The sequence below is a fragment of the Protopterus annectens genome, chromosome 8.part0 (genome assembly GCF_019279795.1).
Source record: "Protopterus annectens isolate FY-2018-M chromosome 8.part0, PAN1.0, whole genome shotgun sequence".
In the NCBI taxonomy this organism is placed as follows: domain Eukaryota; kingdom Metazoa; phylum Chordata; order Ceratodontiformes; family Protopteridae; genus Protopterus; species Protopterus annectens.
In genome coordinates, this window is record NC_056741.1 from 42,409,597 (window position 1) to 42,426,878 (window position 17,282).

General features: G+C 40.9%; 1 protein-coding gene across 1 annotated transcript in view; it reads left to right on the forward strand.

The window, feature by feature from the left end:
* The window catches only part of ZNF384 (zinc finger protein 384), a 1,170,835-nt gene that overhangs the window by 940,025 nt on the left and 213,528 nt on the right, over nucleotides 1-17,282 (forward strand). Inside the window, exon 6 of the mRNA XM_044079105.1 lies at nucleotides 4,269-4,427. Coding sequence (XP_043935040.1) covers nucleotides 4,269-4,427 — 159 coding nt within the window. The remainder of the gene's footprint in view (nucleotides 1-4,268; nucleotides 4,428-17,282) is intronic.

Genomic DNA, 17,282 nt, shown 5'->3' on the forward strand with positions numbered 1-17,282 from the left:
TGGTAACGTCCAGGAAGTCTAAACTCATTTCAGAACAGTTCATCGTAAACTTTAAAAAGTCACTAGTAGTATTTAGGTATGCATACAGGGATTTAAGTAGTTCACATCACCTTTCCAAAAAATAAAAGGATAATCTATGAAATGCCTATAAAAGGTTATTTGGGGATTACCTAACAGATGTTCATATTCCCAGTTAACCATAACCAGGTTTGCATATATGTTGGCACAACTTGTGCCCATGGCAACCCCTGACAACTGCTTATAGCATATGGCATTGAACATAAATATGTTGTGCTCTAGTACAATTCTAGTAACATACAGAGAAACTCTATCTTAGGATTAGAGAACTTTCACTGCCTTGTCAACACTGATTTCACCATGCTTATCCCCTGGTCATTGGGTATACTTGTAAATAAAGACACTACATCTAGTATGGCCAGCATCCCCATATCTGCTGTTCCCATTTGCTTCACTGCCCCGTAAAGGTCCAGTAAAAACTCTTCTGTGTCTTTCAAGACATATGCATATTCATTGAGTGCTGTCTTCAATTCCTTATCCAGGTATTACTTGAATAACACTTTCCTTAACTTTCTAAATCAGCTCACCCTTATCAGAACTGTTTAAACTAAATCTAACTATGCTCCCTAGCTTACCAAAGATACCCGACCGCTTCTAAAACAAAGAGATAAAGCATTTGACTCATGGTGTCACAATAAAGCACTAACTAATAGACAAGCGTACCTGGAACTAAGAACCAAAGCCAAAAAACTAATTAGGATAGACAAAAGGAACCACTGTACAGACATCCAAACCAAGCACAAAGCTAACCCACCAAAGTTTTGGGCAGCCATCAATAAAGTCCTGCAACCCGGAAAGATCAGTACTCCTCCCCCAAACATCGATGCCACCACCACTAATATTTCCACTCATTTCAATGAATACTTCACCAAATCCATTCTAGCCCTCACTAATAATAATTCTCCTACTATGTATCCAAACCTATCATACTCGCCTGTAGACCAAAACAGCTTCTTCCTACAACCTGTCCCTACTAGCACAATATATAAATATCTGAATAAACTGAAACCCACAACCTCGGCTGCTGATAAATTACCTGCAGAATACCTCAAGATCACAGCCAAAGCCATCTCATATCCAGTCTCCCTGCTAATCAAGCACTGTTTGTCAGAACAAATACATTCCTTCTCTGTGGAAAATTGTATATATATAATACCACTTCAGAAAGGAGGTAACTTATTAGAATTATATCTAATTACCATCCAGTTGCCATTCTATCTCCCTTGTCTAAGATACTCGAAAAATGTATACATTCCCAAGTAGTATCTCCTTACTAACGAACTACTGACCAACACCTATCACGGATTCTGTCCTAATCATAGTACTACCACAGCCCTGATTAGCTTTACCAGTATTGTAAATCAATACCGTAACAGTGGCAACCTTGTCTCCGCTGTCTTCCTAGATCTGTCCAAGGCATTTGATATGCTGTCTCATCCCTAACTGCCCTCTCTGATCTTAATCTAAGCCACTGCACTCTAGCTTGGTTTTAGGACTATCTGTCCAACCCTAAAAGGCAGTAAAATGGCAAAATTCCCTGTCTCCCCACTTACCTGCCACTTTGGGGATCCCCCAAGGATCCATCCTCGGTCCCCTCCTCATACTTACCTACCCAGCATGCCACACTTGTCCAGTATGCTGATAACTCCACCCATTACTCCCTCAACTCCAGAAGCTGACACAGGAATACTTTGCTGCTGTTGAAACCTGGTTAGCCAACTCACAACTAATACTTAACCCCCAAAAAACCCAGCTAATGATATTCCATCCCATAAGAGCCCCTGACCCCATACCACTATTCACAATATATTCAGCTAACGAACACCCCTGTCATACCTGTCCAAAACACCAAACTACTAGGAGTTATCATAGCTCACAACATGAAATTTGATATGCATATTGCACAGACAATAAATAAAATCCATACAAAACTCAGAACCTTATGTAGATGCAGAAAATAAAACAGTAAAGGTACCATCGCAAGATCCCACCTAGTCTCCACTCTTCTCTATGCCTTCCCCATATTCATCAACCTACATAAGGTAGACTTAAAAAAAACTAAACACTTGCTACAATAAAATAGCTAAGTTCGCAACTGACTCGCCCTGCAGTACACATCACTGCCTAGCAATCAAACCGTTATCCTGGCTAGAGTTGTCTAACCTGTTCACCTATAACCACCTTACAGTAGCCCATCAAGTCCTATATAATCCCAATAAAATTAATTCACTACATGGCCTACTGAATATCTGTTCCAACAACCACTTACTAAGATCCACCAGCAAAGCACTAGTTGACATAACCAAAAGCAGAAATAGCGCTGGTGACTCCCTCTACTCTACTACTGTTGCAAAAACAAAAACATGGAATTGCATCCCCGTAGATATTAGGACCACTGAAAACAAAAATAACTTCAAAAAAACTCCTCCAGGCCCATTGAAACAGGTCCTGGATGTGGAGTTGTTCAGACCCCGGATAGTTTCCCATGTTGATTTTACTGTGCAAGCCTACAATTGGGTCTATATTAGAAGCACAAAAATGCTTCTGAGCGAATGCAGTAACAGCGACACACATTCATCGAATCGCATTTAAGAGATTCGATGAATATGTCATAGGGCAAGGAGATAGTTGGCCAACTTCACGGATTTGCTCTTTCCTTCCCTATAGTGCAATCTCTGAGTTGGTATATTTAGTTAGGGGGGTGGGGGGGCAGAGTCCACCACGTTGTGGGGTATGGGAGGCAAAGCCCCCACCTGTTTATGGTGTTAAATCATTTTTTTTTAGTGAACGGCTGCCTAAGTTTTTTCCCTAGGGAAAAATTAGATTACGTGGCCATTTGCTATTTTTAGGTTTTGTGCATTGTGTGTTGACTTTTATGTAGTCGCACATATGCACTTTCGGTCTTATAATATAGACCCCTACAATCAGCTCCTTTCTGTGTTCTGTACTCAAATGTCTTGTCATTTATTGTATTAACCATTGTATGAATGTAACCATATAACTGAATGTAATGCCCTACAACTGTGCTGTAAATTTTTCACATAATGTTATTTTTGTTGTGTATTCTATGTATATTTTACAGTACTAGCCTTTAACATTTCCTTTCTTTCTTTTGTACTGTACTTTAACAACTTGTGTGTTGCATTTTGTGTACTAACCTTTATGGAGCTTTTCTTCCTGGGCCTCCGCTGAAAATGGGATTCATGCCCAGTCAGACTATCCCGGTAATCAAATGTAAAATAAATAAATAATAAAGTAAATGAGAGAGGTTGTTTCTTTGCCTGGATGCCCATAGACATTAAAGATCTTATTTGGAGAAAACTAAAACATTTAAGAAGTAAAATCAACTCTTTGTACCCTTTGATGAGAAGAAAAAGGGAGAACCATTATCTAAACAAGCTATTTTTAGAAGGTTGTGGCTTTCTGCAAAGGGTGGAGTCTAGATGTGTTGTGCAAGCAGCTGCTTTGTCCTGTGTTCACAGTTTCTTCAAATGTTACAGGCTATATTCTGTTTCCAGTGCCAGAGCAGTCCTTCAGAGCATCCTAGACTGTGGTCCTCCTTCATCCGCCCTTTCTTCCAGAGCTTTGCCAGTTGTCCCATATATTATTGTATTGACTACTGCAGCAGTGATCTAACGAAGAACATGATAGAGTTGTGTAGTTTACTTGCTATTTCACTTAGTCAATGTTGCAGTACTAGCACTCTCCTTTCACCCCCTTATAAATTCCTTCCCTGGCTGGTATGGAGAACTCTTCTCTGTTTTGCTCTTCTGACATGACCTTACTGTGAACTTTAGGCTTCAGTTTCCCTGTTTTGAACTAGAAAGCTCTGAGTTTTGGCATGTCCGTGTATCCCTCTTGTAGTAGAACATCATCTTGTGCTTTAGGGTGGAGCACAGCACTTGAAGTAGCCTGAAGCTTTGTAGATTACGATATCCTTGGCAGAATAAGTCCTGTATTGTTATGGCTACTGCAGCAGTAATGTATAAGAACATCTAATTTGTGGTAAGTGAACTCCACAACTGTACTTTTCCTGCGGAGGTAGTGCTGTAGGCATGGTGGAGTGCAAAACACATGTAGTCTTGTAGGTAAGAGTTAGTTATAAATAAGTAATGTTTCCCTTTGTACAGGGTATTTAAAGTTTGAATCGATTTCTTTGTATTTTTTTTTATTGAATCTGTTTCTTTCAGTCTCATAGACGACAGCACAACAAAGACAAACCGTTCAAATGCCATAACTGTCACCGAGCATACACAGATGCCTCCTCACTTGAAATTCACATGACCACTCACACTGTGAAGCATGCTAAAGTCTACACCTGCTCCATCTGTACTCGGGCGTACACATCAGTAAGTAAATTCTAAGAAGAAAATTAGAAGAGATTTATTTAAAAAAGTTGACAGTCTTTTCTGTTGCATGTGCCCTCATTAGGTTAGTCAGTCACTTTGTTAGCATACCTTACAGAGTCAGCGTTTTTGTCACGTTGTATGTCTTTTTTGCCAGTAGGCATGACATAGATCACACTTTATTTAAATAATACTGTACTGAAGCCTGTCAAAAACAGGAAGTTTAATTGTTTCCATGAAATGGACTTAACCTTAATTTATTTGTAGTTTGGAGGAGTATCTGATGTTCATCATATTTATTTATTTATTTGACATTTGTTTACCAGGAAATGTCCGACTGGGCCAAGAAGTGCACTTTTTCAGCAGATGCCAGAGGAGAAAAGCTCTATAGTTAAAAAAATAAAACTATTAATTTCCGTAATTATTAATTGACTTACAAGAGATACGTGGACAGATGCACAGGGGAAGTCATAGAATTCTGTGACATTTGCACAAAAGGAGTTACAAGAGATAGATGCACAGGAGAAAGTAAAACAATTTCAGTAGTTATGAACTGAGTTACAAGATGCACAGTTGAAATCATACAGTTCTACAATATTGAAAAAAGGAGTTACACAAGATAGATGCACAGGAGAAAATCATACCGTTCTCAGCATTATGGAATATGTTGCATGAGATAGTTGCACAGAAAATTATGCATTCATATGAGTAGATTGTACACAGTTTATGAATTACAGTTTTAAAAGACATGGTTAGATTAAATTAGATTTAGTAAAACATTTAGGATATAAAGTGATGGGTAGTAGAAGATTAGGTTACAGGAAGTCTGTTGTAGTGTGAAACATGCTCAAGAGTTATTTAGGTCAGTAAGTACAACAGTGAACGAAGAGTAGACAGAGTACAGCCTTGCAGAGAAAGGTGGGGGAAGAGGAAGGTAGTTCGTGTGAATGGGAAATGGGAAAATTGCCAAGGAAAGAGAGGATGCGATTAGCCAGGATTAGAACATTAACAGATCTAAAAATGGCTTACGTGTTGTTGAAGGGGGGATTTAAAGGTAGCTATATTGGAAGTTGTCCTGATTGTTAGAGGAAGGATGCTCCAGAATTTTGCGATAGACTGTGATTTTTTTCTGGACGAGTTGGAAGGTTTTGGTATGGGAGGAGTTTATTTTCAGATCTGAGAGCTCTGGAGTATATAAATTAATTAATTGATGAAGCGATGGACATGTTTTAGGTGTATAGATAAGTTTGTGCATAGTTATAAGTTGTAGGTAAGAGAGATAGGGAGTTCAAGCAAGTGAAGGGAGTGGAGGTTTTTACAGTGATGAGTGTGGGAGCCAGTGTTGTGGGCAAATTTAGCAATTATGTTTTTGCAACTATCAAGTTTATTTTTCAGTGCAGCTTAAATTTATGAAGATAAGGCACCATACACTAAGGGTAAGAGGAAGGTTTTAGCAAGGGTGACTTTGTTTTTTTTTCAATTACGGAAATGTTTATTTTGATAAAGCATTCCAAGTTTTTGATGTTTGACCTCCATACCCTAAACAATATATAAACAAATTTCAATTTGTCATCCAGTATGATTCCTAGTAGTTTGGTGTGGGATACTATTTCTATTACAGAATTGTTAATGCAGTGAACCTTGATATTATCTTTATTGGGCAACAGGAGTTTTGGAATGAACAGCTTGCTGGGTAATTTGTTGCAAGTTTGTTAAGAGAGGTGGATGAACAGATGATAGTGGACCCATCAGCATGTATTAAAAATGTTCCTAGACTTGAGGAGATTTGGAGGTCATTGATGAAGATACTAAAGAGTAAAGCCCAAGGATAAATCCCTAAGGCACGCCTGTGAAGATAAGGTGGGATGGAGAGATGGAACCATGCCATTTCACAGATTGTTGTCTATTGGTTAAGTAGCTGGAGAACCTTTGAATAGAGAAGGATGGAAGACTAAATTGATGATGATTAAGGAGTTGGAGTGTGAGAGAGGACCAAAAGCTTTTAGAAGTCAAAGAATAGGGCTGAGACTATTTTAGCTGAGTTTGTGGCTTTATTGACTTTATCATTGAAGGGGAGTAATGCTGTAGTTGTACTATGCCCTAGTCAGAAGCCATGCTGAGTTTTGGTGATGAGGTTGTATTTGAAGTAAGAATTGGAGGAGTTGCATGTGGGCACATTTCTCTAGGATTTTTGAGAGTGGAGACAAGATGGCTGTAGGCCAGTAGTTAGTTCAGTGGGGTGTGACCGCCTTTATGTAATAGAATGAGATGAGACATTTTCTGTATGTTTGGTATGTAGGATTCCTTGATTGATCTATTGATCTATTGATAAGGATGCTGACAAGGTATGCTATGGTGTCTAAAGCTATCTTTAGGTCTTTGTGAAGCAGTCTGTCAGCAGAGGGGGGGGGGTCAGGTTTAAGTCTGGATACTACTCTTTATTTAGAATATGGGTACAGGTTGAAGAGAGATCTTAGTGGTGATGGGAGGGGGAGAAGTTTGGGGGAGTTGTGTTATGAGGTGGATTGTTGATGGTATTAGAGATGGAGGAGGTTATAATAGTTGTGCTTTGTATTAAGAATGTGTTGAAATTGGTGGCTATTTGTAGGGGAAAACATCTGTCAGGAGATGGATCTTTTTTAGAACCTGAATTGAGTAGGAGTACTATAGAGACCCAGAATATTTGTTTTGGGGCGGGGGAGGCTTCTGTGTTTGTCTTGCATATTGGTGTCATATAATCTTTTCCCTGTTATTTGATGTTTCTTAACCTGATTGCAGAGTTGCCTAAATATTTGCCAGTTTGGGGAATTGGATTTTTTTCTCCATATTTTCCACGCTTTGTCACTGTCTTTCATGAGGAGTTTAGTGGACTTGAAGAGCCATGGGCCAAGATTATGTTTGGTTCTTTTGGTGTGGAGGAGGCCAGAGAGTTGAGGATGCTGAAATGTGAGTTAAAGTATTCTTCCCTTTCATTTAAGGGGAGGTATTTAAGGATAGACCAGTTAATAGATATTAGTGATTCATAGAGTCTTGGAAGAAATTGGTTAGGCAACGTGAAGATTTCAATGTATGCTTCTTTATGGTTTGGGTTATTATCCTGAAGGCACAGGTTTGGAAGGTAGTTGCTGAGGGAGTCAGAAAGTGTTCTGTAGATGTAAAGTTAGCAGGACTGGGAACTGTTACCCATTTGAGAATTGATTCATGGTTGGTATTTTTTGAATCTTGTAGTTGAATTAATAATTTGGGTGTAACCATGTAGATTTTATATAGTTTGTAGGGACGGTTGTAGAGAGATTGAGCCAATCAACATTAACATCTCTTAGTATGACAGTTTCCGTGCTTATTTTGTTAGAAATCCAGGCAGAGATATTTTTGAGTGTAGTGATGTTATGTCCTGGGGGGGGGGTGTATAATGTTATGATGCAGATGATTTTGAATGTTTTTAGTTTTAGTATAGACACAAGAATTTCAGCTGTTGAGAATCTGGGGATGTTTTCATGTAGAGGAGTTATAGGAAGTATATTTGGGAAAGGTAGGGCTATACCACTTCCCTTTTTTTGGTTCTGTCTAGCTTCATTGTATTATATTTCGGTGGAAATATTTTGCTTTCCTTTATGTTTGGATTTAACCAAGTTTCTGTAATGCTACTATGTCGGATTTATATTGATTGATTCAGGCAGGGAAGGTGCTGATTTTATTGCATTTGCTTCTTAATTTTAAAGCAATAAAGTTTAGGGATTTAGAATTAGTGTTGTTAGTATTATGGAGTGGTCCTGGGTTGGGGGTGTATGTCTCCACATAATTAATGTAGGGAGAATTGAGTTTTTAATGAATATTTTTTTTTGTCACGATTGGTTGTAATTTGATTCTAGGATGGGGTGTGTGGAAGTATTTTAGTTTATGGTAGTACATGAAATTGATGGTAAACATGGTGAGATATGTGCATAGCTGTTTTGGGTTGGGTGGTTTGTTAGAGCTGCAGTGCCTATGTTACATTTTGTTTTGAGAGATGGGGGTGAAGGAGATGAGAGGTGTGTGAGAAGAAATAGGATTAAGGTAAGGCAGGAGGTAGTGAACATGGTAGTAAGCATGGTAGAAATGTATGTAGTTGTGATATAGAGTGTTGGAAGACTTCTCTGAAAAGTGTGCAGTGTTAGTGTTGAGAGGATTTAGTGGAATGTAGTATGAGAGTGAGAATGAAGACTGGTAGCGATAGATGATTTGGTTTGTAAGGGGTGCGTTTTGAGAGGTTAAGAGGAATGCATAGAGACTGAGTAATTGGTGAGAGTTGATGATTGGTGTAATAAGGTAGGGACGGAGTTAATGATAGTATAAGGGTGTGTGTGTGCTGGTTATGAGTGGGATTTGAGGATAGCGTAGGGGAGCGGAGTGAAGCCCAAGCTAATCAAAGGCTGAACGGAGTGGGTAGAAGAACCCACGTGAGCGCTGTGTTATTAAAGCAAGCAATCGACCAGGTAATAAAAGGTAAGAAATTACTTAGCCAGGACCTGACTGTTATTTAATCCTGAACTAGGGGGTTCTAATAATCAGTATATTGATTTACCATTTACATCAAGGACTACATTTGCACCATTAAATTATTAACTGCAGGAAGAAAAATGCTGTTAATAAAATGGGGTAAACAAACTAAAACAAACAGCAGTGTTTCAGTAGAGTAGTGTATTAATTAAAATGTGAGATTAACAAATTTGAGTATAAAACAGTAATGAACTATTGATCAAGATAATGATCCCTACTTCTGGCGTTTTACACCACTGAGCGGGTCATTGTATTTCACTACATGTTATTCAGAAAAGGAGTAGAAGGCTATTTATTCAAGCCACACAGTAGTGAGAGTAGAGCTTTAGCTTTGAAAAGTTAGTTTAGATAATTTGATATAATAGTCCATAATGCGGTGTGCACATGTTAAGCGAGATGGCAAGTATGGGGGACCTACTATGATTGTGTACCAGAGGGTTGACCACTGCTGCAGTAGCCTTAGCAATATGGGTTATATCCTGCCAAGGATATAACAGTTGGCCAGCTTCCAAAGCTTCAGGACATCTTCCACTCACTCCTGTCATTAGGCAGCTTGAGCGGAGTTGCCTAAAATCACAGGTTTGACTGCCAAGCCCCCCAATGCTTTCCTGCTGCTGACAAGAACATTCCTATGCAGGCTTTTGAGGATTGATTATCGGCTTGTGCTGTGCCGTTCCTAGCCAGATAAGTTCTGTTTGCGGAAAACCTTCTACATTATTTTTTAAATGTATTTTCCTGCTTGGGAAAATTATTTTAAATCTAGGTGTTTGTGTTGTAAAGGACTGTCAGAATACTTAACTCTACTTTTTTTTAAACTAGGAGTTTGTTTTAAAGAACTTTCACAAGACTTAACTGTACTTTTAAACAGGAGTGCATTTTTTTCCTGTCAGTTTAAACATTGTTTAAAGTAGTTAAAAAACATGTTTTTCTGTTGGGTAATTGTGTTTATTTTAATTTTTGAGGCTGCCAATGTGTATTAAAGTGCTTTATACTGTGGTTTTGTGAGAAAAAAAGTGACTTTTAACAAATTCAGAATTTACTGGCTGATACTGCTTGCTTTCCCTGAGAAAGAGGTACAGTTTTTGGCTTGGCCATGGAACTAATTACTAATTCTATGGTCTGTCCTCCTTCCAACCACAAAAAGAAAAAGCTAAGCAAATGTTTGCACCACAGCAGGCTAGCAGTTTGCCTTAGCCACAGGTGATTGACTCTGCTGAGGTCAAAGCTGGTTCTTCAGCCAACTTATCCTTTACCCCAGATCCCCTGTGGTGTAGCAGCTATAGCCATTATGGACCAGGGGTTAGCCACGTCCTTTGTGGCTCTTGAGTCCCCTCAGTGGACAAGAGAGAGCCAGTCTTGGCCCTGGAAAAGCGAACAGGGAGGGCTTTCCTGTTTAGACAGGATGTTGTGCCCATCCCTGGGGAAGCTTTTCTGCCATTAACAACACCTTTGACTCCCTTTTTCTTGTGGAAAAAAAGGAAAATTAAACGGATTTATTTACTCATCCTCAAAATTTCTTAGAGCGGCATAGTTTGGTGGATTTGGCTTGAAGTATAATTCAGGCTGTTAAGCCTTCTTCTGAGATAGCCTGTGGTAAAAGGAAAGAGCAATAACTGTTTTCCTGAAGAGATTTAAGATTTTGAATCTGGACAGGAAGGTGAAGGGACAAATGCAGGATTTTCCTGCTCATATTTGAATCAGACTCTGAGGAGAGCACAGTATCTGATTCTGTCTGTAGAGGTTTCTCGAATGTGCCAGATGGAATTTCCAGAACCTTCACCTATTCCTCCAGTGCTTTCAGCTTTGGAGGATGTGTGCACCATTGCCTGCAATTTTTCTGAAAGTCAGCCTGTAAAGTTCCTCAACCTTTTAAGTTTTTATATACTGATCCCAACCAAACCTGGCCCAGCAGCTATAGCTTTATTTAATCGTAATGATGCTAAACATTTGGTTAATCCCATCATTCACTTTCAGACAAGGATGGGAAAATAATTGAGAAGTATGGGGAAAAGGTGTATGCTTCTGAAACTTTGATTTTCAAAATTTTTCATTATTCTAATTGTGAAAGCGTGAGAAATATTTTGTCTGCAGTTTCTTCTTGTGAGGAAAAATCTGTTTTAAATTGTTTAATTTATGCCATTTTACAGGTCACAACTCATTGTTTAAAGCAGTGATGGTGAACCTATGACATACCACAACGTTTTGGGTGAGACACCAGCATTCACCACAGTGGCATAGTTAGTGAGGGTGAAAGGACCAGACAGCACTTGATAAGCTGTTTTTTTTTCCTTCTGAGAAGCTGTTGTGTTTTTTTTTTATTTTGGCCTACCAGTTACTCAGGTAGTGCCATGGTGGCTTTCCGTTTGGAAAAGTTGCACACCATAACACATGCACACAGCAGCGGCAGGTCAGCAGGAAGCCCTTTAATGGTCACACAGTCGTACACCTAGATGCGGAACAGCACAGGAAAATAGCAGCTCGAACCCTGGGCCGAGAAGACAAATATAAAGGAGAGGTACTTAAGTAATTGATTTATTTTAATAAACATTCTCCTCCAAAAAAAAAAAAGAAGCCAATCTGGTAGTCCCCTGCCATTAATAAACTCTACAACAGAAGGAAGAAGCTGTTGCAGAAAAAGGTGAAGTCCCAAGACTGGAAAAACTCCCTTATTAGCCTCAGCATAAAGTTCAGATCCCTCAACAAAACCTCTAAAACCAGCTATGAAGGCAGAATTGCAGCAGACACTAAAAAGAACAATAAAGCCTTCTATAGTTATATCAGGAATCTCCACGGCAATACCCAGGTTTGCTCTGAGTTACTGGACAATGATGCCTCCTATACTGAGCCAACAGATATTGCCAACTTGCTGGCCAACAGATTCAGTGCCAACTTTACCCCCGCCCCCCAAAAGGACCAATCTCAATACCAGAGGAATGCCAGGCACCCAGCATTACTGCAGCACAGGTTAAAGCTGCATTGTCCAAGGCCAAGAATGCAGCTTCCGTGGGACCCGACAATATCCCTGGATGTGTTGTACATGAACTACAAAGTGAACTGGTACCACGTCTGTGTGCCCTGTTCAGTCACAGCCTCGCCTCAGGCTTTGTCCCTACCAAATGGCGCACTGCTATAGTCATCCCTCTCCATAAAGGGGGAGCGACTACAGACCCTGCGAATTATCGCCCCATTAGCCTGATGAGTCTGATACGTATGCGCATCATCATGGACATAATTAACAAGGATATAGGGAATCTTCAAACTCTAGATCCCTTGGTTTTGTGAAAGGTAGATCATGCCTGCTCAACCTAGTTGACTTCTTTGAGTCAGGCACCAGAGCTGTGGATGAGGGCAAGGCAGTTCATACAGCCTACCTCGATCTGGCCAAGGCCATTGATACCATTCCCCGCTCAGGAATTATTGATAAACCCACCAAACTAGGCATCAACCCCTATATCACTAGGTGGGTTGCAAATTGACTCACAGAACCCACAGTGTGAAAGTAGCGGACTCCATGTCAGACTGCTGACCAGTCACAAGTGAAGTCTCACAGGGATCAGTGCTGGGTCCTATCCTGTTTGACATCTACTTCTCAGACGTCCAGGCCAACACAGAGGGACCCTGGCTGATCAAGTTCGTAGATGACTACAAGCTGGGAGCCATTATTGACTCCCCAAGTGATGTAGACATCCTACAGAAAGGCCTCACTGAGACCAATGACTGGTGTCGAAACCATGGCCTTAAGCTTAATGCCAAAAAGTGCATCGTCATCCCCTTTAGGAAAAACTCAGTTCCCACTAATTACCACATCGATGGGAGCCCATTGAACACTGAAGGCATTATAAGAGGTCTGGGGACACAGGTTGACAGCAAACTCTCTTTCAACCACCACATTGCAACTGTGGTCAGAGAGTTCTGTGTGGCACATCTCAGTACCAAGGGTTTTGCATCCAGGAAGAAAGGTCATCATCTGTCTCTACTCTTTCTTCATTAGGTGATTCATCAAGTATAATGCCCCATTTGGAATGTACCTCAGTAGACACATGCAATAACTGGAAAGTCCGCAACAGTACCTCATGAAGAGGATCCTAGGCCTTAAACACATGTCCTACACGGACAGACTCAAAAAGCTCCAGCTATTCTCTGTCTTATATCGTCTGCTAAGAGGTGATCTCTGCTTGACTTACAAAGCCATGTCTGACTCAGCTCTGTTAGAAATGCTACATCTAAAGAAATCCAAATCCCTCTGCACCACACACTCCAGAGACTTTAGCCTCATTACTGCAATCAACAGAACATGCTGGAGGGACAGGTTCATAACCCAGGGACTGCCCATTCTCTGGAATAGACTTCCCATACATGTCAAGCTGAGCACCTCACTGGCCGTCTTCAAGAGAAGTCTTGATGAGTGGATGGGAAATAGAAAGTTCACCCTGGGGATCACTGCAGTGGCTGTACTTGATAGAGGCACTGGGAACTAACGTCGGGCGGCACGATGCCAGGGCACTTCTATGGGCTAGGCTTGTAAAGGCTCCAGGGCTATTAGCCTAGTACACGCCTATGAACCTATAAGATTACATAGAAAGATGCACATTTTAATGAAGGGGTCGTTATGGTGAATGTTTCAGTTTGGTGCTTGTACACATACTAGGTATATTGATGAAGGGGTCGCTTGGGCAAATGATTCATTTTGGTGCTTGTACACATACTAGGAATGTTACCAAAGGGGTTGCTTGAGCAGATGTTTAATTTTGGTACTTGTGCTGACTGTACCTGGGCATTTTACTGAAGGGGTCTCTTTGGGAAGGGTTTCATTTTGGTGCTTGTGTGTACATGGACATACTAATGAAGATGCTGCTTGGGAAAATAATTTTTGTATTGGGGAAGTGCTTGTGCATACATGATCAGACTGCTGAAGTGACCACTGGGCAAAATAATTTGTGTCATTTTAGTGTTGTGCATGCAGAATAGAAACTAATGAAGGGATTACGGGGAAAAATAATTTACTAGTGTGTCAGGGAGATGCTTTTGCATAATTGGACAAACAAGTTTGTGGATTGCAACTCCAGTATCGAAGGTGAGGCATTTCTTTTAACAATGGATGTGAGTACCATCCTTTTCACTTTGAGGGTGGATAGCAAACTCAGTCAGTTCCAGAGAGAGAGACTCTAGCTACGCCACTGGTTCACCAACATCAGAATTACCAAAGAAACTGAACAAAAATACAAGAAATACATGGCACTGCATCTGTCAAAATCAGCAAAAAAAGAGTCAGTTGATGTCAATGAAATAAAATGCAACATGTTCCATATTTTTTTTTCAGTTCAGTTCAGAATTATTATTAAAAGTAGTGTAATTTTTTGGTGCACTATTTTAAGCCCATTTGTCATAGGTAGGTACTAGGCTGTTGGCCCTAGGGCCTATATAAGCCTAGCCAAAAAGGTACCCTGGCTTTCGCCACCCAAGAAAATTATTTTCCTGTGGCCCTGTCGAACAGAGCCATAGAATTGATCCCCAGGGCGAATTTCCTATTTCCCATCCAGTCATCAAGATTTTTCTTGAAGAGTGCTAATGAAGAACTTTGTTTGATATAATTAGGTAGTTTGTTCCAGAGTATGGGAAGTCTCTGGGTCAGGAATCTATCCCTCCAGCATGTTCTGTTTATTGTGGTGACAAGGTGTAGGTCCCTCGAGTGTGTAGCTTGGAGGGATTGGGATTTCTTTAAGTGGAGCTTGTCCAACAGCTCTGGGTTTGACATAGCTTTGTATGTTAGGCAGAAATTGCATCTGAGTAGGTGATGTGCAACAGAGTAAAGCTGCAATTTTTTGAGACGGTCTGCGTAGGGCATCTGTTTGAGGCCGGCAATCCTCTTTATGAGTTATTTTTGTGGCCTTTCCAGTTGCAGATGTCTTGTGAGGTACATACCAAAAGAGGCGTTGTACTCTATAATGGGTCTAATGAGTAGAGAGGAACAATGACCTCTTTTTTTTCCTGGACGAGAAACATTTTGTGATGAGGTGTGCCATGTAGAAGGGTTTCCTGACTACTGTGGCGATGTGATTATCAAAGGAGAGACTACTGTCCACCTGTGTCCCAACACACTTTCGGTGTTAAGTAGACTACCACCTATGTGGTAGCTCATGGGTACAGAATTTTTAAAAATGGGGATGACTATGCACTTTTTGGCATTGAGCTTGAGGTCATGGCTTTGACACCAGGCATCTGCCTCACTGAGGCTCTTTTGTAGGATGTCCACATCATTAGGAGTTTCGATTATGGCTCCTAGTTTGCAGTCATATGTGAACTTTGTTAGCCAAAGACCTTCTGTGTTAGCCTGTACTTCAGAAAAATAGATAGCAAACAGGAGAAGACCCAGGACTGAACCCTATGGATGTTCATCGTGTTTCACTGTTGCAGTCATTACTCTTGGGTTATCCTGCTGGCAGGCTACCCGCAGTCGGCCAGAATTTCAAAGTCTAGGTCCGGCGTCGGTTGCTGTCACCTCTTCCCTGATGTCAGTGCGCCAGGGGTATAAAAGATGCAGCCGACGCCATTTTCTCCAGTCTTTCTTGCCGTGCGGTGACCAAAGCAAAGGCAGTTCGCAAGTGCCGGTCGGCCAACTCCTGAGATTTTCAAATACGAATTTCAGAACCGAAGTCTTCATTAAAGCTAAGTACCCCCCGTTGGGGAAACTTTTTTTCTTGCTCCAGACCGATGTCAGAAAAAGTTAACAATTGTATTTCTTGTGGGAAGCAAATACCTCATAAGGATTTTCACTCTTGCTGTATTCCTTGCCTAGGCCCTGATCATAACATTGCTAGTTTTCGGTTTTGTGCTAGATTTAACCAACGCACTATCAAGCGTCGGTTCGATTTTGCATTCCATTGCTTTGGCTGAAGATTTAATTATATAATGCCATCGGATCAGCTGAGAACCGGAGTTTACAAAAAATGCAAGGATAAGGAAAAAGATAGGCATCCGAGGTCCAAAACCGACTACGAAGCCTCTGCTAGGCCAGTCGCCGGTTCTCAGTGAGGCACTTTCGCAGCCCCTGGCGCCCGCTACCTCAGTGCCACAGGCCGCTTCCGACTCCCACGTGGAGCCGACTGGGCCTCTGGATACTCAAGGTATTGGACACTCTGAAATCTTTCCCTCAGATAGGTCCGGAGCCGCTGAGCAGGCATCAGCTTCTGAGGGTGTCTTCAGACCTACACAACTAGATATTAAGCCATCTTCAGCTTCAAAGACAAAGACTAAAGCAGCACTAAAGACAAAGAAACAAGTACAGCATTCTCCTACTCAGACTTCCATGCCTAAAAAACAGATGCTTAAAATGGCCGAAGACCTAATTACTTTGATCAGGGGCTCCCATCCCCCTCCTGATAAGAGGCCTAGGCAAGAGACAGAGTATGATTCTTCTGATCAGGTTTCTATTTCCTCTGATTCCTCTTCTGAACAGGATTACTCCATACTTCCCTATAAGGATTCTGATGCTGAAGAATCCATTCCTTCAGCCTCTCCTCCTGAGGATTATTCTTTTGGGGAAACTCTGCATACCATGAGGGAACATTTCCACTGGGAGAGCCAAGATTATTCTGAATCTAAGAAAAGGCTCAGAGACTTTCTGCTACTTCCTCAGCACAGACCCTTTGCTATTCCACCTGTTCTAGACATTGTATATGATGTATTTTCAGAGTCCGGCCTGTCCCCAGACTCTTTACCCACTGCACCTGCTAAGCCAGACAGATACTACAGGGTCCCGGATTCTCATAAATTCCTGTATAAAAACCCCGCTGCTGACCAGAAACTATATCTCCGGGTCCCACTGCAAAAAACCCTGTCCCCTCTGATAGGGATTCCAGGTCTCTAGACAGATGGGGGAAAACGTCTACACTTCTGCAACCCTGGCCGTAAGGGCTTTAAATTGTCAGTTTCATATGCTTAAATATCAGCAATATTTAATGTCACTGGTTAAACAGAAAACGTTGACAAATACTGAATGTTCAGAGAACAAGGAATTGCAGGATTTATTGCATGCAGCTGAACAAGTGGGAAAGCATACTTTGCAATGCGGTTATGATCTCTGGAGATCTCTTGCAGGGCCGCTAATACAGGTTCTGTTATTAGAAGGCATGCTTGGTTAAAGGAACAGAATCTGCCTGATCATGTTAAAGCAAAATGATTAGATGCACCATTACAGCATGATACTTTGTTTGGTTCTAAAGCAGAAGAGGTGTTGAAAAAAATGGAGGATAAAGCAAAATCCATGCAGACAGTCAAGGATTTCTTACAGGTACAGCCACCCAGGTTTAGCAGAAACTG